Here is a 25,111-nt window from a genome sequence, read left to right as displayed (position 1 = left end):
CTCGGCTGCACAACTCCCTTGCCGGCATAAGAGCTCCCCCCCCCCCCATATATATATGTCGGGCGTTATAGGAGGCCTGCACAGGAGGCTAAGCTACTCAGCATTCAAACCATGTATCACATCTACATGTACCTGTAGTATCTTAACATGTTGTTGTAAATAAATGATGTATGTACCAAAGTTTGGTTAATCCTGTTTATTATAAAAGTCTGGACTTTCACGATCACACAGTGCATATAATAAGAAAACTACAAGCTAAACCTAGTCACCAATAAAATCCAACATCTTATCAAGATAAATTACACACCTGTGTAGATTTAAAATGACACATGAGTTATGATATATACATGATCTCTCTTTACATTATTTCCTTCAATCCTGCATCTACCAAGCATGCATATTTCACTAGTGCACTTGTCAAAGTCAACTACTTAAAAGAATGGATTCAGCTATTGTATACACCTACATGTACATTGTTGTTCATCAATGATTTGAAAAGGCAAGGACACAAAGATCTTGATTAACTGTACATGCAATGGGTATTTGAAAAGACATCAACTAAGAGAGTTAACGGTTGTTTGCATTTCACTCATTAATGATAAAAAATATTTTACTCATGCTAACATGACATCACTTCAAGGATATCACAACACATTGACCACATCATCAGCAAACACAGCAAGGTAAAAAATAAGTATTCCTCACGCATGCACGCACACATTCAAACTCACTGCATAAAACCTTTCAAGGGTACACGTTAGTGTACTTGTACTTCTGAGATATTGAACAACAAACGGCTTAAAAACAACATGCTGAATGATCCTATATTTTGCACAAACCAAAATTCTTCCATTATATATATTTTTCCATCGTTGAAGTAACTTTTCATGCCTCATGAAATTGTTTTAAGGTCCTCAAAAGTATTTACAATCAGATTTCCCTACTACAGAGTGTATGTACAGACAACTGTGGACATGTACAGCTGGTTCAGGGGAACTGTGTAGCGTCCACCAGGTAGCCCCTTTCCTCATAGAAGTTCACCAGGTGGCTCCAGGTGCAGTGGGCTTGCAGCAGGTTCTTGTTACCTGTACAGGTAGATCAGGTGCAAGATAAAATCAAAAATATCACAGCTGCAAAAAATCTAGAAAGCATTCTTACATTCTATGATGAATTACGTCATAATTACGTAACATTACGTCTGTATAACACCAAAGTTGTCATATTCTACAAAAATTACTTATATACCATCTTCTGAAAATTTGGTGGTCATATGATAAGTAGTTTTGGAGTTACAGGGGTCTGAACAGGCTCGAGGGCGTCAACCCCCCCAGCCCCCCAGGATGACCAAAAAAGTCCGGTCTGAATAGGGCTAAACCGCTTACCAGCATGTCTCGGTGAACATGTGTTTTATCCCTCCCCCATTTCCTCGGTTCTTAAATAAGCTTCAATACCAAGGGATTTATAGACGTTGAATCCAAGTCGACATAAGTTTGAAGGTTGTTCAAGATTACCTAGCACTCAAGATCGCACATGATAAGTCCGCATGTGACGTAAAAACAACAGCCATTCACCAAGTTGTTAAGGGCACGGCAAACGGGAATTTAGCAAGACAAAATGTCACTTTTCATCCGCATAGTATAAAGCTTAGGTCCGTTGTTGTTGTGTAGTTATCTTGATATCCATCTGATATTATGTATCATCTAAAAGTCCGGCTATACAGAGGATCAGTAGCTAACTTTGCTTTTAAAACTGCTCAAGGTTCATATCGAAGCTGCATAAGAACTGGTTAACAGGTTTGATCAAACTCATATCAGGGCATTATACCCTACACCTCTGTGGCTCTCCTCAAATCAGTCCAATCCATGACCTCTATTTTATATTATCCCATCTAAAAAGGAAAGTGATCTCGAATCAGTTTAGCTCAAATGAACTCAATGAACAGATGAGCTAATCTTCCACTGGTCGTGACAGTGAAGACAGACGCTATGTACAGTATTTACAGGTTCATTGTACCGGGAAAATTCCCCTCGCTCTTTTCGACAAGCACAATGAACAGTGGACCACGGCTTAACGTCCCGTCCTAAGGACTGCGACCCTTTCCGGTAGCGTGCATGTCGGGTGAGCGACACAAAATGTCGGTTTCGAACCCGGGATCGAACCCGGGGTTTCTAGTTCCAGAGGCAAGATCACTAACCACTGGACTACGCACGCTACAGTTAAAGACTGCAACCTTTCCAATAGCATTAAGCAGTAAGCTATAACATCAACCTATTGACCTCCAGGTCCACTCTCTAGGCAGAGTAACTGGCCACTAGACCAAACATCCTTCTTTGTCACTACTACTGTGGGCTTGATAAAAGAGGACAGTGATGTAGAGTTCTCCTTACCAACGATAATGAAGCCCCTCCTGGCCCTGGTCAGTCCAACGTTGATCTGGTGGTCATCCGTCAGGAAGCCCAGCTGGTCAGTCATCCACCGGCGGGAGGGTTGGGCCGGGATCTCCGCCTGGGGAAGGGAACGTACCGTGGACAGGACGATGTAGTCCCACTCACTTCCTATAGGGCAGAAATTTACTTTTAACAAGTGGCAATCATTAAATCTGTTGAATAGAAAATTCAAATGATTTTTAGAATACAGGTATACATTTGCACTTATAAAAGCCTAGGACTGGCTTTGGAAGGTATGGATCGGAGCTTACTGTTAATAATTATAACTTCAAGTCTTCATCCAATGTTGATCATACTAGTATCATGATTTGATGTGAAAACAGAAAACATAGTATTTACTCGTAAATTGAGTTTTTGTGTCAGAACAATGTAGATAATTATGATTTTCTTCCGTAACGTATATCAAATTTTACTTCTTACAATTAAAAACAATTGTTGAATTGTGTTTGATCACTCTGGTGATAAGAGTCGGTATCTGAAATGTCTTTACTGTACCTTGACTGTCTACAATTGTTCTGACAGAAACAGAGTCCAGTTTCCTCTCCTTCAGAGACTCGGTGATCTGGTGCATCTGGGCTCTGTATGGGGACAGCACTGTGATCCGTGTAGTCTTGACCTGGTAGCGGACTACTAGGTCACTCACAATCTGAACCTGAGTGAGAGAAAAACACCAGGTGTAATCATATATCTGTATTTCTCGGTTCTAGAGAGTCCTTCCTTGCTATACAATATACTGCTAATATAAGTCTAAATGGAACTGGATATTAGTAAAGTATATCATTAATGACATTGACTGACGCTCATACCTAGTAGAATTCTTAGCAATCAGTCCCTAAACGATGTATATGTATGATATTATATCAGATTTATATCAAACTTGAGCATCCAATACAGCAGTCCACAACATTCACTTTGTTACAACTGGCGGCATTGTGATGGATAAAGGTTCAATGATCATCAACGGTGTTGGACAGACGGTACCGTAATATTTCATTGTTTCATGTTGGAGTTAAGATGATGATTGCAACAATGTTTCGGGAGCTTCAAATAACTCACATACAGAGATGTTTTTTGTTGAGCAGTACTCTATATACCAATGTTCTAGACCAATAAACTTACTACTTTCTGAACTTCCTGCTGGTTGCTCTGAGACATGACACCTCCCTCTGCTGATGCAACAGGTAGGGCCTCTTCAACACCCTCCACGTGACAGAATACTACTGGACTACCTACAGAACACGGTAAGTAAGTATTCCGAATTAGAACAAAAGATAGGACATACAAGATTCTCTCAAAATACCTTGTAGTTTGTTCAATTGGTAATGATAACTAACTGATGAATGAATTGTTTGTTATTACAAGTTGGTGTGAATAAGGCACTTTTTGTTATGAAGGTAATTTTCATGTGAATAGCATTTTCCGTTAAGGTGACATATAACAGTGAGCAGGATCATTGCATGGCTTAGGTGACGATTTCTGACACAGATTTCTGTTTCATTTGTATATATAGTCAATACGATCTCTATATTTTGAGTGCAATAGTAAAAGGCATGTTGGTTGTTACAGCATTTTATTTTTGTGTGTGTTCAATTCTTGGTACAAAAAATGACTCAAATACTTATTGTAAGATCTGTCCTCAGTTTAATCATTAAGTTAAGCTGTTTCTTCAGCAGAGATCTTGTCAGAAACAATCTAACACCATAAGTAGGGTCTCTGGAGGATTTAAACCACATACAATTTGTGTGTCTGGCCCAGGCTAAATTCCTGTTTTCGTACTTTAGACTATTGTGATGAAGACAAAAAACCCCAGAGAGGTCTTACCTCTGGAGGGCCAGAAGCTCGCAGGCACCATGTCTGGACGACGCCTCTTAACAGATTCAGCTGTCTCCAGCTTGTCCCCATAGAACTTATGTGATGGAAACTCACATATCTTCTCATGCTTTCAAAGATTGAAAATAAAAAAGAATCACAAAACATACAGTGAACTGAATGCCTTTACGATAAAGACACTAGGCAGCATTTAAAGTCTCCAGACTTAACATCTTCGCCACGGTTTACAATTCTGTATAATAGTGCACAAAATTAGAAACACACGTGACAAAATATTTTGTTAATCATCCATGTGATTGATGACTGATATGTCAAAATGTTATAATTCAAAGATACATGTCAATCATAAAATAAGAGAAAACACTGTATTTTTCTGGGAATTTTGAAACATGTTGGAATGATCATTGTTAGTATTGAAACTCTGATCGAGCTACTTACCATTCTGTGCTGAATCTTTAACATGTAGGCCTTCTTGGCATGTCGTTCGAACAGGGACACCCCCAGTCCGAGGTCCCTGGCATCAGGCTGGCTGACTACGGGCTGCAGCTGCTTGTGATCACCGATCAGAACAACCTGTTGACCAGAGCACATTAAGTTAAGTTAATCGAAAACATGTGTCACTTAAGTTTGGCAACACAGCTTGGACATTTTTTTGTGATTTTTAAATTGCACATGATGAGAGGACACATGACAACATAGCTGAGAAGTTAGACTTTCCAAAGTGCGAAGGTCAGGACACATCAAGTTTTTTGGACAAGGTTTTAGAAACTTGACGTCCATGTTGATACGATAGTAAGATGCATTTAATGTATACCCGCAATAGTTCCGCCATTTTATCAATAGGTTTCAAGCGCCACATGTTCAAAGGAAGTGGTTCGAAGTGCTCGAGTAAGCAGCTATGGATAACGGGATAACATTTTCATTGTACTTTGATACACATGACTGTGGTAGTGCAAAAGTTTCAGCTGCCATGCATGGTTCAATCTGGCGGAATTGTCTTATTGTGATGAAAGAAATTAGCAAGGTATTACAGAATCAGATTCATGTAGTGCCACTAGATTATGATCTACGATCGATACCAGTAACAAACAACGATCAGCATCCCTTACCTGCTCCAGAGCAAAGTTTGAAATGGGGATGAGAGACTCGGGTTCCATACACATCCCAGCCTCGTCAATGATGCACTGTTTAACAGGAGCAGCAGAGATCTTCGGGTCGCCGCCCATTATACAGGTGGACAAAAGGACCTCCGCTCCTGTTAGATAATTGTACAGATTGATCATCTACGAAAGGTTGGACCATGTGGTTATACAATTAAATGTGCATTATATGAACACAATATTTAAACACACAAGAAGCTACCTTGAGTTTGGCAAGGTAAACATAACAAAACATAGTGTTCGGATTCTGAACACTCAGGTAATTCTGAGAACTACATGTATATCAAATGCATTTAAAGTAACCAAAACAATATTAGGGCCTAAAATATGGAAATGAAAAAAATGCTTTAAGGGTAAAATCTTTATAGTAGTGACATTTACTTACACTATTCAGCAACATTTGCGTAATATCTTCATACTACAAGCATTTCAAAACCGCGCAAAAACGTGCTATATGATGATTAATTTAGTTTCACGAGTATACAAAAACCCTGGCGACGATTTTCAGCGAGTTCTCACATAACTACGTCATATCTTTGCCTAATGGACGTCGCTATACATTGTGATAGTGTTGTTTTATCATGTATAGAAAATGACTAAATAAATTGACTTTCAAAATCCGATTTTCGGGCTCTAATATTGCTTGCAGCTTGGGTTTCCTTTAACAGTAGGCTCCTTATCAGTTTATAATCATTGTAAAAAATGGTCCTTGCAATAATGTGATATGAGCTATACCTTTGATCATTTCACTGGATGCCTCGTAGATAAGGTTAAGGTAACTGTCGGTCTCATTGTCTGTTATGAGCTCATGATCCTGCTGTTTTCTCCGGAATGCCTCTTCCATCTCACGGAGTTGTTGTCCGTATGGAGTCCCGGGCTGTCGTATCCTGTGATGTAGGGTAATGTTCCGGAGTTTCTCGTTCGATGTCTTCTTTTGAGACGATCGTGGATAGTTTGGGATAGGATAGTCTGTCTCCTCGATCCTCTTGCTGTAGACACGTAGGACTTTCAACTCGTATTTCATCAGTAACTCTGTGAGGAATAGAAGAATATCAATAAAAGCAAAACAGAAACACATTGTTAGTATATTTCCTTCAATATAATGCCAGAGAAAAAAAAATGAACATTGTAACCGAAATCAGGAATATTTCTAATGTACCAATATATATGACAAAACCTTTGGAAGTCAGAATTGCTGTAAGTACCTGCAACCACGTCAACGGATTTGTTTGAAGGTCCGCAGTACGTGACAATGTTTCCGTTTCGGGCATTTCGATTCCTTTTGGCCATCTTGTAAGCCAAGTGTGCGCCTGTAACGGTCTTCCCTGTGCCTGCAATATAGATCATATTAGGATTAAGTTATTGATGAACACGGTGGTTAGATTCATGCTCAAAAATTCTCATGTCCAGCCGATTTCGAACGCTGTTCCACGATGTTCTAAATGATGTAATTCGATCCGGACGCGCGATTTGGGGTCACCTGCGGTCATTGCATGTTTTTACTTCAAACCCGCGTGGTCGGGCCCCTTTCCCCGTATCAGGAGAAAAACACCTTTTTTTTCACATATTCTACCTGTTTTCTGGAGAGTTTATCTTTGCTGGCACTTGGTTGTGGACATCTAACATGGCGTCATTTTTACTGATCTTGAATATTAGAAGGATTGTTCACGCCGGTGTCAATTACTCCCTCCCCCTTTCCGTTCGGGATGACATGCGTTCAAACATTGTAAAGGATTGGTTCCAAGAAACATCAAAATTGTCTTTGAGTGACTTTAACAAATCTACAGAGGCATGCGACAGTATTATCTGTTTGAAAACAAAATAAAGGAGAGTTGTACCTGGCGGTCCTTGCATGACGTAGAAGGGGCAGCAGAGAGCCCTCTGCACTGCTGCCTTCTGGTAGTCATTCAGATACAATCCTTGATGCATGGTGCCCAAGTAGTCATCTCTGGATCTTGATTTTAAGTCTGGATCTGCACAAGAGCGAGCAGCTTAAGTTTCACAGGAACTCCGTTATAATCTGATAAGCAGCGTGCAACACTGAAAATCAATTGAAGTGATATTTGTTTGGACTTACCTGTCATCTGAAGACGTTCAGGATGTTGGTTGATGCAGATTTCTTCTAGAATCGCATATTCTTTGCTTTTGTCCACAAGTCCTTCCACTGCACCCCGCATTCGCCTTGAACCAAATAATAAGCGTTATTACCGACATGAAAATGGGGGTAAAGTTTTGGCGTGTCGGTGTGTCTGTGTGTATTTACGGGTTTGGAGTCAGCATAACTTAAAAACCTCTGGATGGATTACGATTATATGTAGTATGTGGAAAGACGAAGGTCAATGTCAGTTTTGAGCCTCCTGGTATATGACCTTGGTATTGCTGCAGAATTTCCGTTTTTTTAATTTTTTGTCCTGGACGTGCTGTAGTCTTAATCTTTATTGGTGGCAGATTGCTTGTAATGCAATAAAAGAAGTGGTGTAAGCACTGCCCCCTAGCAGCTTTATCTAACTGCAGGGACATTTTTATCAAAATATTTAAAGGAGAATGACTTAGCAAAAGAACTATGGATTTCCATTATATTCAGTATGCATGTAGCTTGGACAAAGATGTACATAATGAAAAGCACATTACGTAAATTAGGACTTGATTTGCATCATTAATGAAGAAAATCTATATTTGCTGTGTCTTCTATATATTAGGACTTCATTTTAAATTAGTATCATTATACGGAATTACAAAATGGTCTCAAAGTAAGTCAAGGACCTTATTCAAAAATACCTTATTGGAACAGGAACTTGAATATGCTCCACAGTGCAAGACCGTCTAGCACCAAATGCTGGCTCCAACAAGCATTTCGGTAAGTCTGCACTATGGTGATGAAGTCGAACGGCAATCCTGTACTTGTCAACTCGTTCCCTGACACGAACAGGACGTGGTGTGACCTCGTGCACAATACAGTGTGCGACCCATGTTGGCCCTTTCTTGTCCTTCTTGGTAAGTGGATCTTCCAAAGGCTCCTCAACAGCAGAGTATGCTGACTCAAAGCTGTATGGAAACAGATGAAAAACCGACCACAAATGTAACGACGTTGACGTAAGACTGTGACTGGCTTATAGAGTGATGGCACTTTTTAAAAGAAACTCTGTCACACAGTGACAATGATATGGTATATCCAGAAAAAAGGTAAAGAATTTTGAGATACCTGTCCTCTGAGAAAGTGTCATCACTCTCCTCTGTTGATGAATCCTCACTCTCCCTGGTGTCGATGACGTCACTGGTGCTGTCTATATTTGCATATCTGACGCACAGCTGATCGCCTGGTCTGATGAGGAAGCAGCAGGCTCGTGCAAACTGCCCGGGGATCTGGAACGTCCCATGGATCTTGCCCCGCTTCTTTCTCCATTGAATCTGAGAGAAAAAAATACATAGAATCTGTGAGTTACTAAATTACCTAGCCTTTTCTTTCTTATTCGTCCATTCTTTTAGAATGTTGTGCGTATTGCATACCCGGTAAACTGCCTTATGGCGTAACAAGCTGTATATCCGGACATTGATCCACTCACACCGGGAAGGACCCTACTCTTTTCGATAAGCGCGGTGAGTTCTTTTACGTGCTCGAGATGTGGCTCTCCTCAAACACGGGACCTCCATTTAACGTCCTATCCGAGGGACGTCACTAACCAAAGTTAGGTACTCATTTCCACCTGACTGAAGTGAGGAAAGTCGTGTCAAGTGCCTTTTCCAAGGGTCCAACGTTAACGACACAAATCAGGGGACCCGGATTTGAACCCAGGACCTCTGGGTTCTGGGGCCAAACACCCTGCACTGGCCATGGGCCACCGCGACGCCACTCTTTTTTTTATGTTTAGCCATAAGTATGGCTCAACATATTGTTTTCTCTCATGTTTCTTCTCCTGTCAAATCTTCAAATCGATTCATCTCTGTCATTTTTTGACCAAATGACCTGAAATTTGGTACAGAGGTAATGTAGGCAAAAACCAATGTACGTTCTTTTCCTTTTTTTGATATTGACCTTGAAAGTGATTTTATTGAGGTTTTTAGGCTATTTTTAGCATATCTTGGCCTCCTGCGCCCTTGTATTTCAACCGAATGACCTGAAATTTGCTGTATATGTGGCTTGAGCAAATATTTAAAGGACTACATTCCCATTTTTGGCATACATATATTCAAAACGATTTATTTTGGGCATTCTTGACAATATTTGCCACTTCTGTCACTTTCAATACTACATATGACCTACAGGTCATTGACCCCGAGTGCCTTGCACCTGGCCAAGCTTGAAGTTTGCTTACGAGGAGGAAAGACCGGACATAAACATTTAACGTGATTATCGGGAAAACACCATGTTCCCTTAAACTCAGTGGTTAAATTGCAGTTTAGGAAATTTTATAACAGAAAATAAGTTAAATCAATGATTTTGTGAATGTTTATTCTAGCATTAGTTATTCCAGATATTTTCAAACTCCAAATTCTTCAACACAACACGGGAGATCGTTTCTCCTCAGACTGGCGCGACACTCCTGTCAAAATTGATTGATGATCTCTCTCTGCCGCCGACTTCATACATGATCAAAGGCGGGTGGTAGGCGGTGCCTTCCTACATGTCCTACGTACGGGCGTATGGATCGTAGAATTCGGCAAAAAAGGAATGATTAGGCCAGTAGAGTCAGTCCCCGGTAAGGTCAATGATTCGCCCCTTTGCGCTAGCTTGTAACGTTAAATGAATGTACCCTCTGGTGGCCAAACTTCACTGACAAACTTTCTCCCTATTATCATCATGAGCTTGCGTTAGTCTGGTACTAGTGACTATTATGTGCCGGGAATGTTTATCTATCGCACGCCTTGGAAGGAAGTTCAACCATGATAAATGGTCGGCCGTTGCGAAAATTTGGAATCCCATGCTGTTGATTTTTGTGATTGAATCTGTAAGAAAATATATTTTCATGTCGTTCATGTTTTTGGGACGGACGCCGGGACGGGGTGAATTTTTTCTATCATTTTCGTCCCGTTAGTAATGCAAATCGAATCGTGTTGCACAAGAGGCAAAACACTAAAAACGTGGGTCTTGTGGAGTGTTTTGGAGCGGGAAAATGCCGGATATTAGCGGTGCCGAACAGTGTACATCGTCGCGCGCGGGTGACGCTCCGTCAAAACAAATCCGCTGGTGGTCTAGCGCGGCCACCGAAAATAGGCAGAAACACACAGGAGGACTTAGCACCTTCGTTTATGAGGGCAATTGTGAAAATCTTTTGTTACAAATTGTTCGAACATTGAAACATTTGGATAGATGGTTTGAAACTGTTCTAAATAAAGAGATTTTTGTGTAGTTACGTTCGAAATGTTTCCAACGTATGTGAAATGAGTTCAAACATGTTATAAGTTTCAATTCTAATTGTTTGAACACTTTAGAACTGTTGTGACTTAGACATTCTTTTAATCAAAATAGTTCAAACATATTACAAATATTATATTAAAACCCTCTCGGTGACTTTGAATTGACCCAAATATGTTGTTTTTGGTCATTTCCTTCGTCTCCTGTCAAATCTTCATATGTATACTATGGAAAACTTCATTCTTCCCTGGGGCTGATCTTTTTTAATTCAATTTTGAACTGGGTTGATTATGCGCAAGAGTGTAATTTTCAGCGGATATTTTTCGACTGGTTTACATTGAAATGGCACGGAATATCCCATTCTTGCAAGGGGAGGATTCTTTAATTATTTCTTTCAATTTTGAGCTGGAATGATTATGAAAAAGTCCATTCTTTAGCAGAAGTGTTAATCAATTAGTGGATATGGTTGTGGACTGGTCCATATTGTGTTGAGGTGCTACTGGAAGACTCAGTTTTGGACTGGGGTGATTCATTTTTTTAGTGCAAGTATTTTAGAATGGTCCATTGTTATTTGGGGAGAGTCCATTTTTTGCATGGCGAGGAGTATGGCTAAACATGCTGTATTTGCTCGCAAATGTTGCCTTTCTAGTTTGTAATAGTGATGGTACATCTGTAAATGGACCCCGCAACAGCATTTTATGATTACCCAACATTTTGAAAGCTGGAAAAATCCTAAACACAAAGTTCGACCTACCTTGATCCCCATGATAGTGACTTCTTTTTCGTCCTTATTACTGCTGTTCGCTGCTTCCATCTCCACAACTGGACGCCACAGTTGTACGTACTGCTTCATGGAGTCATACCTCTCTGTAACATACGGGATTTCTGGTTTAATTATAAATGAAATTAGCGCTTCTTGAGGATACAAATTCAAGTATGTATCGGCACCACACAGGCTCTTTATTGTGTTGTGAACCCTGTCGAACGTTTGTGTGCCAACCAACCAACCAACCAACCATCGAACCAACCAACCAACAAACAAACAAACCAACCACCCAGCCACCCACCCACATACCCACCAACCAACCAACCAACCAACCAACCAACCAACCAACCAACCAATCAATCAATGAATATAAAATATGTAATGTGTTATAGTTATATTTCTCCGAGCAGAGGTTTCCGTGGAGTGGGCTAGGAGTGAACGGAATTTTTCACGTTCCTCCTCCTCCACGAGAGAAATGTTAAAAATCCCTTACACTCCTAGCCCACTCGACCAAAACCCCTGCTTGGAGAATAATGTGATCTCTGTAGAAAACGTCTTTTCAAACGTAGCCAGCCTACCTTTTGAGGCCATTTCACCTGTGCGAGTGGTGAACACTCCAACCGGGTCGCGGCGATGTTCTAGGCATATGTCTACAGCTGGTGTCAGCTTCAGCAGCTGAATGGTTGGTGTTCGAAGTCCACGGTACATCTCTGTTGTCAGTTGTACCTGTGAAAAAGTATATTCAGAAATGAGCGTTAATGAGGAAGACGACGACCTAATGATACAGACTGAACGTTTGCCAAATAGCATATCATTGATCCATCTAAAAACTAGAAGGAAAAAAAGTTTCAAAGTCTGATCTGGGATATTGAAGGTCATTCAAAATTGCTGAGAAGTGAAAAGGATCTATCATCTACCAATACATGATCATGGTATCTGATCGAATTCTGATCGAGTTCTGATTGAATTCTGATCGGATTCTGATAAAATTCTGATCGAATTCTGATCGAACACTGGATTAGTTTAGGTTTACTTGCCATGTGTAGACAAAGATGTCCTTGTGATTTGCTGTAGTCACTAGTGGACACAAGGAAGGACAAAGAGAATAAGACAGAATAAGACAAAGAGAATACAAGAGGAGAATGAATCAGTGACAATTCACTAATGAATTTAAAGAGTCATTAAACAGATCAAGGTACAGGAAAGTAGATTATTCTTACCAGCTTTGATAATACTGACCTGTACGACGTCATAAGGTGAGTAGGCCACTTCAATTGTTTTGTTGTATCTTCGGAGCTCACCAGCTGCGCTCTTCTCACCACTGCATTGATCTGAGGCACCAGTTGAGTTGCCTTCCTCTTCAGCGAGAAGTTCATCTTCGTGGTCCTCTTTCACACCTTGTGTTCTATGCCTTTGGAGACTTCCTGTAGCCGCGCTCGTTTCGGCCCTGCTTATCTCCAACAGACGCTTCTGTTCGCTATCATTATGGACCTCCATTTGATTTGCATGATCCACAACCTGCTTTAGGGACCCCATGTCATTATCTCTGATGGCTTCAACCATTGCTTTCCATGTCGAGGATGAAATCCTCTTGGTGTATGTGCAAATCTTCACAGCATTGTCATCGGGCAGCAAGCTTCGGTTCGAACTGTAGTTCTCTGGATTGAACCTGGAAAGGTCGTATATGCGTGGCCTCCATACAAACGTCACCGTCCCCTCAATCCAGGTAGGCTGCTGGTCAGGCTGCAGGTGCGCCATGCTGATGGTTCTGTTGGAAGCTGGGATGTCAGGGCAGTCTGGAAAGTTGAGGTGGATTCGTCTTCCATCAATGCTTTCAATGAATGGCTGTTGTACCATTTTTACCATTTTTTTAATCTCGAAAGCCATCTTGATCAAGGATACTCTCTTTTTGAACGCCTTTGAATTCCAAGCTTTCTGTGTGAGGTGAGCACACAGTTCTTCCATTTCGTCCTGCTCATATGGACACGTGCTCCCAGTCATAGCGGCAACCAGAAGCCTGTGTACGACAATGTCAGCATACCTTCGGATGGGCGATGTGAAGTGAGTGTAAGCAGGGATGTTGAGTGAGAAATGACCGTACATTTCGGGATGATTTTGGTACTGTCCAGAGCTGACATACACGGCGCGACTCTGAATACGGCGGTAGTGGCCCTTGGCGACGGCTAGCTGTGGATGATTGTCATCGAAAAGCACCAACATCTGGAGCTTCTGGATATCACCATGTTCTGCCGCTTGGCTGATTTCAGTCCATATTATCTCTCGGATGATAATGACCTTCAAGTGCTGATCATCGCTCCCTTCAATGCCAGTGATGCGGCCAAGGGCGTTGTACCTGTCCATTTCTTTTGACAGCATAAGAGACTCTTCAGCTGTGTCTCCATGGGTCTCCTTCCATTCCATCATCCTGTGATCCTTTGGCGGAAGCTGACGTCGAAGCAAGGTGCAGTATGGGAAGTGCTCCATCACGTGCTCTGCTACAAACCTGTTGGCCATTATCATGAACTCCTCCACTAGATAATGCGCATCAGAACATGCCATGTCCTCATCTACGTCATTGCGCAGGAATGCGAGTTCACGGAGTCTTTCGGTACGCAGTATCTTTGATATTCGCCCAAGTCGTTGGATGCTGAGGACAACATCTCGGTCAATGCCTTCTCCTGTCACCTTCTCTCCATTGAGGATGCTCTGCGCCTGGTGATACGTCAGTTGTACATTAGTCCTGATCTTGCTCGGGAAAAATCGACGTTTGCTGATGTTCCCACTTTTTTCGTCAATTTCCACACAGACAGTGATGGCGTATTTCTCTCCGTCTGGTATCAAACTCAGTAGGTTGGTACATAGCTGTGGCGGAAGCATTGGCACCATCTCTTTCGCAGCGGTGTGGGGGTAGTAGGATGTGCCTCGTGACAGAGCTTCACGATCAACAGGGTCGCCTTTCTTTATGAAATTTGAAACATCTGCAATGTGGATGCCGACCTCATACTTCCCATTCTTGAGTTGCCCAACACTCAGAGCGTCATCGAGGTCACGCGCTCCCAGAGGGTCAATAGTTACTGCTACATGATCTGTCAGGTCGTAGCGGTTAGGGTAGCTGTCGGTTGCAGCAAGGTCCTCGGGAAACATCTGGTCAACATGGTCTAGCACCTGCTGGGTGAAGGATTCTTGTATCTTGTGGTCGGCCATCAGAGCGTTCACGGCATGCTCCTCGCTGTCTCCTGGCTTGATCAGTCTGGTCGCAACTCCGAGTGGGTAGATAAAGTGCGGCTGCCACTTCAGAAAACGTGTGACAACGAGTCGTCTTCGTTTGGCGACAACATAGAATGGAACCTGTTTTGTAGGTCTCCACTTCATGTCCTCCGTAATGCTATAGAGTTGGATAAAGTCAACAGGATCTTTTATGTCCTGTGGGAACTTACTCTTAAATTTAGGAGCACCTTTTTGTATAGGGATAAGGATGCTTGGATCATGATCGTCGACATAGCAAACAAACTGTAGATCTTCGTGTGGGACGGCGGGACGCAGTACTCCAACGACGCTCCCGACTTTTCCTACTTGTTCATTCTTTGCCGTGTTTCCTTCTCCCGCTGAGCTATCGCTATCTTTCTCCGTGTCCAGTTCTACAACTACCTCATCCCCATCGAATGCACGGTTCAGTCTCTTGGGACTACACAGCTGAATATCTTCTTCTGCAAGATCTTCCACCACACCATGCCCTTGCCCGGACATTGCTTTTGACATCTGTATCCTGCATTTTACATATTTGTCGGGATGCTTCATCAGAAGTTCATACAGGGTGTTCTCGTCGAAGTGCTTTTGATATTTGAGTTTACCTCCTCTCAGCCTTTCAGCTTCTTCATCATACTCTGCATAGTTGTACCTTGCACCGTACCCCTCTATCGACAGCGCTGTTCGGTCTGAAGTAGAGGCAAGGCTGGTGCCAAGTTTAAACAGTGGGGTGGATTTCACCCTTCCTTTCTGTTCGCCATGGCTACTTTTACTGTCTGGCACGTATGGTCTCTTCGGTTCATCAGCACCCAGCGTTTCACGTGGCTTGGGGTATTCCTCTTCGTACTCCCTGTCCTGTGCGTAGTTAGGATCTTCCGCCCTTCTGACCTGTTTCTGCAGCTCTTTCACAATCTTGTCCTGTTCATCAGTAAACGTGTCAGTCGTGGAAGGCTTTGTAGCTTCTGCTTGCTTCAGGTGTTTGGTCTTTGCATGATCCAATGCAGGTGTTCGAGTTGTCTTGGAGTCAGTGGAATCAGTGGAGCCATGTCTGTGACGGGACATTGCCTCATCCATGTTTGAAGGCTCAGAGGGTGACTGGAAACCCTCTACAGGTTTAACAACATTGTTTTCTTTCCCGCTAATATCTCCTGTTGTTCGATCGGCAAGGTATGGGGTTGCGATTGGATTGATGGTATCTCCATGTGTTTGGATGTCTATTACGTCATCACTGTCGGAAGAGCTTGAACTATTCAAGTCATCTCCCACATTTGATTCCGCCTTGCTGATTTGCCTCTGGATTGCGGAAGAGATAAGATCTGGTTTCTCCTTTCCACTTGCCTGACTCTGTCTTCCCATTCCTTGACTTAAGGCATCTCCAGACTTGGGTTGCGGTGACATTTGATAACTCGCCGGTCGAGGCAGCCTTAATGCTGTTGGAGAACTTGCCTTAGGCTTGCTTGTTGGACGTGTTGGTTTGTGGTCTTTAACTGGTGATGACTTTTTAGATTCTCCTCCTCCAGCTGATGGGAACAGCTTGAACGGATTCCTGCTCTCTTTTTGCTGTTTCTTTTGCGACCTCTGGGTCTCTAAGTTCGGCTGCTGAACGTTTCGTGGAAGAAAGATGGGTGCCTCTGGGCGCAAGACACTAGCCACCGATAGAGAAGGTGCCTCCATTTCTAGCATATTCAAGTTGTCTTTGATTTCTTCAACACTTGTTCTATGGAGGCCTCCGTTCCTGCTGCAATCTTCGATGTATTCAAACCAGATCTTGCTACAGCTACCGATCGAGCAGAGTGATACAGGATCACCAACGACACCGACAAAAGACTTTGCACGCGTGATTGCGGTGTTGAGAAGCTTTGGATCTGAGAGAAAACCGAAGTCAGAGGTTTCCTCTTTGTTGGTTTCCTGGAGTGGGTTTAGTTGTTCACCACAGCAGGTCGCACGGGTTCTCACTGTGCTCAGGAAAAGGGCTCGATACTCTTTGCCTGAAATTCAAGCATTTTGATGAAGACAAAAGACTTTGATTTCATCAACATTTGATAATAACAGTTAAAGTTTGCACTGTGATCAAAATAGCATTTTCTCCATACTGGTATTCAAATGAACGTTGATGGATGCTATATTTTTAGTGTATGGGGCACGTTAGAAGTTCTGGAAATATTGTAGAGGTATAATGACTTCTCGTTTTATCTCCACTTCCTGGAAATGCGGCCACTAGTAAACTATTCCTTCACCTTGTATAGTATACGCGAAACGTTAATTAAGTTAAAGGCCAGTGTCTTAGAACAAAATGCAAGGACATCTTCTTAAAGCTGATCAAAATTACACACGCAGGCACACACACACACACACACACACACACACACACACACGCACACACACAAACACACACACACACACACACACACACATAACACCCATACACACACAACACACGTACACACACACACATAACACCCGTACACACACAACACACGTACACACACAAACATACACACACACACACGTAACACCCGTACACACACAACACACGTACACACACACACACACAACACCCGTACACACACAACACACGTACACACACACACACACACACACACACACACACACACACAAACACACAAACACACACACATGCACACAAACTTGCGAAAAAATTACTAACCTTGAACGTTGGTGACTGTCTCCACTGTTACGCCTGCTAAGCCCTTTCTCCGTAAAGCAAGCCTGATTCTATTAACCTGTAATGCACAATATCAAAAGAAATAACAACATCTCATATTTTGTAAGTCATAAACAGAAAATAAGAAGAATGTCATTGTCAATCTCATATCTTCATAATCATAACTTAGGGATTTCAATATATACCTGGTCTTGATAGGGGGTGACAACGCCTATTTGTGCCATAGATTTGCTGTTCTTTTCTCCCCACTTCGCTTCTGGCCAGGAGTTCCAGACAGCTTCTACACGGTCAGCAACTTCCCACACCTGCAGAGAAACGCTTCTGTTTAATAACCATATCATTCAATGGTCTGTTATTATGTCACTGGAATTCTCTACACACAAAAAAAAACAGCAGAAATGTTTGCACACCTCCGCGTCATTGTAGAATGAAGTACTGGTATTTTCTGCAGAATCTTGGCCATGAACTACTGCGTAAAACTGCAGCGGGAAGAACTTTGGATCCGGATGTTTCTCTGCCTCACTGCGACAGATCAGTTTTCCGCCGTAGAAAACCTAAACGAAAACGTAATGACATCAGAAGGTTACATCTCTTTGCCAACATCAAAAGAAAAATATTAAAACATTACATACAACAGCGAGCAGATTAATATTGAGATGCGGTGAAAAAATCTTGAGATGCTTTGAAACATCCTGGAGAAATCTTGAGACCTTTTCAAAGATCTCAAAATTCTTTGATAAAATCTCAAAATTCTCTCATAAAATCTCAAGATTCTCTTATAAAATCTCAAGATTCTCTCATAAAATCTCAAGATTCATCACAAAATCTTGAGATTTTCAGAATAAATCTTTTTCATTGTGATTTCGTGATTTTTTTTTTCCTTTTCAACGATGCATGAAGACCTCCGCTGGGGTCCCGTTGTGTATCAGAGAAGTATTTCACAAAATATTGGATCTGTACCTTTAAGCTGTAAACGGTCAGGAGCATTAGTCCAAAGTGCTCTGCTCATTCCAATAATAATCTGCTCGCTGTTTTAAATATTTCACTAAAGATGACACTGTGCTTACGTCATACGTTAGGTGGCACTAACCCATGGCACAAAGGTAGACTAGCTAGGTTTGAAAGTTCGTCAGAAGATTTCGTTATGGTTTCCAAATGTGTTTGTATATTTCATCAATATCAATAGAATGTAATTGTTGTGATGTTTAAAGCTGTTATGATACTACTCAAAGTAATCGTTACCTTTGATGGAAACTTAAGGATGTCATTGTGGCATCTGTAGTTCTCATGCAGTAAGGTAATGCATGGGTGCAGGTCATCATTGGTCATCGTTTGGTAGTGGTAAAATAGACGTTCTAGCAGAGACTGGTGGAATCCTTTCCCTCTGGCAAAGCTGGAGAAAACCTTTGGACTCAACTGCAAAATGGTCTTCAGTTACTTCACCACAAAGATAGCATACATATCAAATGTAATATAGCATAAATATTTCGACAGATAGTCGTTTTAATAATGTAACCTTACAAAACTTTTCTCTAACGTAATTGCTGTTCTTAGGCCTTACTTGTCACTGGCCCAAAACCTAAGTCCGAACTGGAGACTACCCACTGTTCAAGGTAAAGGTTCTTTAATCGAAGATGGAGTTGCTAAAGCCAGTTCGTTCACCCATCGTCATTGTCAATTAAAGGAGCATTGGAAGTATAGAGGAGTCACAGCATGTAAGCTCATCAGAGTTGATACATTCCACGATAAAGTTTAACACAAGCAAATGTAGGTCACCTTTAGTCGCTCTAACGTTGACCTTGCCAGGCAATTACGATTACTCAAGTAACGTGTCACACGTTCCTTATGTCACGTGCTCAGAGTAATTGAATCACCCCTGAAGAAGGTCGACGTAAGAGCGACTGATAATTTCAGGTGAGCTATATTTGTTTGTGTTGAGGTTAAGAATCAAATTTGTCAAGGAGTAACATATCATAATACTGACCTGCATATGATCACCTGCTAAGACCACGCGGGTTTTAGCTGTGGCTAGGCTTAGTGGGGTGATTGCCTCACATTCCAGCGCCTGCGCCGCTTCATCCACCATGATGTGCGTGAAGAACCCAGGCGATAGGCCCACCTCTCTCTCAAGCACCAGCGACAAGCTGAGCGTGGTGACTAGTAAAAATCAAATAGTGGTTGACGCATGATACAGTATATGCATATGTGACAAGTAAAAGCATTATGTGATTACCTTCGCCGAGAAGGTTATGTTTTGGTGGGCGTGCATAGATCCACGTCTGTGAACATTCGTGTTCTGGACATGCTATGGTCATGAGTTTTGAGTGGTAGGTTTGATGTTTGAGCACCCTAGCATATTGGTAACTGCAGGGACAGATTTTGTATCTACGTTTCAAACAGAATATCTCAAAAAGGTATTGACGGATCGTCATAATTTTTGGTGTCTAGATTGCTAAAATGATAATATGCATTATGATATTCTAATTATGCAAATCAGAATCTGATTTACTCACTGACAATCTTGGCTGCTTCAACCTCATCTTTGGTAGGATAACGAAACGTCCCGTCTTCGTACATAATACAGTGCTTTAGAACGTCTTCTGGAACAGTTGTCATCTTTCTCTTCTTATAGTAGATACGCAGGAGGGAAGTAGGACCTCCTGCAAAGAAAAGAAGTACAAATCTGTTTGAGCTATTGAACTGATGAACTTTGCTGAGCTCAGTAGTAGTAGTAGTAATAGTAAGATGTAAGATGTATTTTATTGGCTTTTCACAGTTTACATACACTGAATTAAAAGACCAATGTACAGTAATAGTAGTAGTAGTAGTAGTAGTAGTAGTAGTAATAGTAGTAGTAGTAGTAGCAGTAGGAGTAATAGTCCATTGTGTTCTGCTGCTGCCCGCCTCAGTGAAAGGACTGAAAAGCGGCAAAGATGAATAAGTGAGTCTCTATAACTTTGCATTTGTAAAGAGTTACAGCAGGACTGTTTTTCTTCTCTTTGAAAAAAAGTACGACAGAGATTTGTTTACTTACCAGGAATATCGTCCTTCTTCAGGAAGTTTCTTATGTACAGATCGGCTGCACTGTTAGAGTGCGTACAGATGAGAATGCGGGACCCGGGCTGTTGGGCTGCAGCAGAAGCAGCCGCTGCTATGGTGTGGGTTTTCCCTGTGCCGAATGGCCCAATCAAGAGTACAGGTGGGGTTTCGATTTCTGTAGGGGCTAAAAAACAGCAAAAATAATGTTATTAAAAGTTACTCACAGATACCAAAATCGCAATTAGATTTACAGTGCATGGACAAACAGCAAATAGAGGGAGAATTATGTCCACAAAAATAAGACCGTATAGATATCTATTGAACAAACCTGTTATTTTAGAAAATGCCTCCCTTTGCATGTCGTTCAGGGTATGTGGAGGGCTGGGGCTCTGTTTGCGGAGGTTTTTCCAAAACCGTTTGGAGACATCCGGGGGAAACACCACCGTCAAATCTTTTATGGCGTCCACAGCACAATGTCGGAATAACTGGAAAGGGAAATACATAATGCAAATTCCTTAAAACGAACAAAAACCTCTATATCAAGAAAGAGCTAAAACAAAACTAATGCATAAATCACTGTTTGAGGCAAGTCAAAGACTCTCACCATTGGTCCGCGATCGAGCTTGAACTGAACTTCCATTTTCACTCTTGTGTCTTGTTCAAGACCGAAGTGTTGGCAGACAGAAGATGGAATCTTGAGCCAAATGTTGTTCTTGGTCTTCCACTCAACCCAGACTTCATGGGCATCCTGTCAAGAACAACGCAAAATGTAGAAATTTGTACATCAAGAAATTGTAGCCGAGACAGAACTATGGTCATAAGGGAAACACACATCATACCAAAATCAGATGTAAGTGTATACTGGCCATACCCGATCATCACATTCAGTATCGATGATAACATAAGCTTTAGGTGACAGGCTGCGCGTTAGGAGGTACCCTTGTGGCGTGTCTTCAGACAAGGCTTCATTCAAGTCGATCTGGATGAACAACTCGCCAGGATGTACGTACTCCACTTGGGTAGAGTCCATGTATGTCTTCTTCAGCTCATTAGAGACGATTCCCGTTGTTTCAATGGTAAACCTGAAATGTACAAGGCAGGCAGGTGATGTGCTAACATCGGTCACATAGAAAATTGTATGTGCGCAATATTTGCAGCGTAAAAAAAGGCATATTCAAGCAAGGTACAAAAATCAAATACTGTAAATGCAGAAATGTTCGCGGTGGCTTTATGATCGCGGTGGCTTTATGTTCGCGGTTTTCGCGGTGAACTTTCAGCGCGAACCTAAATCCACCGCGAAACGTTTTGTCCACCTATAACTGTAGCGCTACTATTGTTCAATCGCGAACTTAAAACCACCGCGAACACCCCATTTCCTCCCTACCGCGAAATAAAACCACGCGAACATAAATGCATTTACAGTATTGCTAACACATGTCAAACACATTGCAATGAGGTTATAGATATGTACCTTCCGATATGCTGCAATTGCTCAGCCTCCTCTATGAACATCAGCTGATGCTGACGCTTCCTGTAATTGAACTTGTCCAGCATTTCTTCCTTGAAGATTTTCAGGTTCAATAGCTTCTCTGGGTCTTGCGGTAGTTGATATTTGGCCGTCAGCTCTTCATCCACGTCGTCATCTGTGTCTGTTCCGTCGATGTAATGGACGGTTTTCCCTTCATTTTCCCAGGAAGTCCCAAGCAATGTAAACTTACTCCTTAACTCTGTCAAGCTAGTCAGGTCGGTTTCCATGGCAACATCCACATGGAAAGGGCAAAACAAGAAGGGACGTTGACGTTCACCAAAATCGAAGACGACAGCCTGGTTGAAAGTTCCGTACTGATCAGAAGAGAAAATAATCTGTACGATGAAGTCAGTGTGGATCGACTGTTGAGCACCGTGCGATATGCACTCCTGTCCATCTTCAGATAGCAGGCCATCGAGAGGTTGGCCGGAAGTGCTGTTCACTGCCTTGATTTTGAATTGAATGCAGCTGCCTTCCATGAATGCAACCCTCTTCACCTGCAGCTGTGACTGTGTAGCGTTTGAATAAAAATATAAATCAGCTTGGCTGATACGTTGTAGCCTCCACCAGGCCCTCTTACGGGCGTATGAATTGTAGAATTTGGCAGGAAAAGGAATAATTAGCAATTAGAGTCAGTCCACACTGAAGATGACATTTCGCCCGTTTAGGAGCCTGCAAGTGAAACTCTGGCGTAGTTAGTCTGGTAGAGACTAATACGTTGATGAAGATTAGACATCCAGGTAATAAGATACGCCAAAATGGTTACTCAAGCTACTGGATAAAATTTTGAAACAGTCAATTTTTTCAGATAGCATCCGCTGTCTTTGAAACAGTTAGACATTTTAGACAGTGACTCACTGACGAAATATAGCGGATGCAATCTGAAACGTCTGACTGCTTCTAAATTTTAGCCAGTTTATGTGACTGACTTTAAACCAGTGTGAGTTTAAACCAGGCCTAGGTGAAAGGGATCTGAAGATGGAAAATTTTAGCGACCACGAATAGCAACAGATGTTCGGAAAGCCCACCTGAATTTTAAGTGTCCATTTGTACTCTCTTGCCCGCTCAGGAAACATTACGCTGGTATGTTCTGGTTCCACCGTGATGCTTGCATGTTGTACGGTTGCTGATAGCTAAATAATATAGGAGGAGAACCAAGTGATACGTTATCTATATATCTAAACAATTATGTATAAGGCTTGCCATACATCAATATTCAACATCATTACGTTTATATAGATTTATCTAGATTAATGGCAGTTCAGATACAGCATTCAATTTTGTAAAATGTCGGCTAAGATTACTATTATTAATATGATAATCATTGCAGCCTGAAAGACAGAAATATGAGCTCACCACTTTCGTCTTGTCTTTTGCCTTGGTGTAGTCCTCGGCCAACGTCTCAGCAAAGGTGTGACCGTATCTGCCTGATGTCTGAGCTGCTTTTAGTTTCTGTTTCCGTATCTCATACCTTTGTTGCCATTCTTTCAGCTCTTCTTCCGTATGCGCGTAGGTACAGCGCACGCCATGAATGCAGCGTCTATAAAATTGAATCGGATAGTTACATTTATCATCTTAGTTATGTCAAATTGTTTCCTCGCCTTCCAATACTTTACGTGCAGTTATGTTCAATATCTATTTCTGAAATAATTTAAAGGTTTTGCACTTGTCTATGCCAAGGTTGATAGAAATACTATAACATATAAAAGAAGGCACAGGAGGCTTCATTGAAGGAAGAAGTGTAATAATCATTAATTTGTTGCAGTAAGCATCTTGCATAAAGGCATTTTGTTTATCTCCTGATATTTCTTCCAGTGAGCCATCAATGTTCCTTTGTAATTTACCATAAAGACATACTATTGGTATTGTACTGTTTTCCAATGTGAATATTCTATACGATGTTGACTAAAATTTACCTGAATCGGTTGGGACACATCTTGTACTGCCCTGCCGGCACGCCAGGGGGCGGTCGCCTTTGCTGCCACATCTGGTCGGAGTCATCTGAAAGGAGCTTCGCTCTGTGCTTCTTCCCCTAATTGAAATCAAAATAGATGCAAATTTGTCAGGAACTGTCGTGACAGGTGTAGGTCACAGTCGAATTGCAATACAATTGTAAGAAATATGCTATAGACATCACATATATTTAGATGAGTTCAAAGTTCTAGATTTCTACCCCTGGCACAAATTCACGTTGTGTTACGTCGAGGTGAATCTATATCATCAGTTGAACAACACTTTCAGATACTGACGCTGTTTTGGGAGATGGAACTTACCTGGTAATGATTACGGAGCTGCTGTTGAGAGTTGCACTGTAACTGGCAGTAGTCACAGTAGTCTCGCACTGTCGTAGTGCCTGCCTTGATGTCTTCATGGTACCTTGAAAATGTCCTCCTCTTTGTCGGTGGTGCTTCCGCTCCTCTAGCTTCACCTATGGTTACAAATTAGCATGTAACTAGATAATGCATATACCTCATCATCAATGTGATTGCAAACAAACTCTTCAGAAGATCATTCTATCTTACGAGATAGTGGGATAAGAAAACGTACCAAGGTAGATACCGACCTCATGTGTCATTCTGTAGAATGTGAAGGGCCGAATTTTCGTAACCGCTTAATGCGCCATCTCGTACCTTTTTCAATTCGTCCTTTACATTATTGATTTCTTTGATTTGATAGATACTTAACTTACAAATGGGAGTTTTCTTCTTGATGAAGAAGTCCTGTAGTGAAATGCCCGTAGGTTGCACTTCCGTTGATTCATCTGTTTTGAAAAGAAGAAAAAACAAAACAGTATAATCGGATATTGTCTTGGCGACTTTGAGATCGAATTATACTGCAAATACTACATTTGTGTTGTCGACCGTGTGTTGCCCAAAATTTAGAATATGATATAGTCTGGAGCACGATTCATAAACATACCGTATCTACGAGGCTTGAAGTGCGTTTTGGGTCTAGTTGCAGCTTGTATCGGTGATTTGTAGGGCTGCACACACTGGGTGCTACTCTTTTGCTGCGGCGGTTTTCTCATCATCAATGGTGGGTACTCCCCAGGGTGT

At 41.8% G+C, this 25,111-nt stretch overlaps 1 protein-coding gene across 1 annotated transcript; it reads right to left on the bottom strand.

The window, feature by feature from the left end:
- Positions 1-181: 181 nt before the first annotated feature.
- LOC136423314 (3'-5' exoribonuclease HELZ2-like) lies at positions 182-24,630 on the bottom strand. The gene is made up of 32 exons (XM_066411437.1): positions 24,603-24,630; positions 24,329-24,483; positions 23,972-24,087; positions 23,412-23,595; positions 23,084-23,188; positions 21,999-22,564; positions 21,399-21,609; positions 21,132-21,275; positions 20,856-21,012; positions 20,523-20,711; positions 20,002-20,148; positions 19,473-19,645; positions 18,731-18,904; positions 17,899-18,042; positions 17,674-17,793; positions 17,471-17,546; positions 12,796-16,790; positions 12,135-12,282; positions 11,545-11,657; positions 8,640-8,845; positions 8,216-8,482; positions 7,515-7,618; positions 7,276-7,410; positions 6,643-6,768; positions 6,173-6,469; positions 5,387-5,532; positions 4,716-4,850; positions 4,269-4,386; positions 3,567-3,676; positions 2,943-3,099; positions 2,388-2,555; positions 182-1,085 (listed from the first exon to the last, which is right to left on the bottom strand). The coding sequence occupies exons 1-32, from the start codon at positions 24,628-24,630 to the stop codon at positions 988-990; spliced, it is 9,012 nt and encodes a 3,003-aa protein (XP_066267534.1). The 3' UTR covers positions 182-987.
- Between the last annotated feature and the right edge of the window lie 481 nt (positions 24,631-25,111).

This window comes from Branchiostoma lanceolatum, chromosome 17 (genome assembly GCF_035083965.1).
Source record: "Branchiostoma lanceolatum isolate klBraLanc5 chromosome 17, klBraLanc5.hap2, whole genome shotgun sequence".
NCBI lineage: Eukaryota > Metazoa > Chordata > Leptocardii > Amphioxiformes > Branchiostomatidae > Branchiostoma > Branchiostoma lanceolatum.
This window is presented reverse-complemented; position numbering and strand designations above follow the sequence as displayed.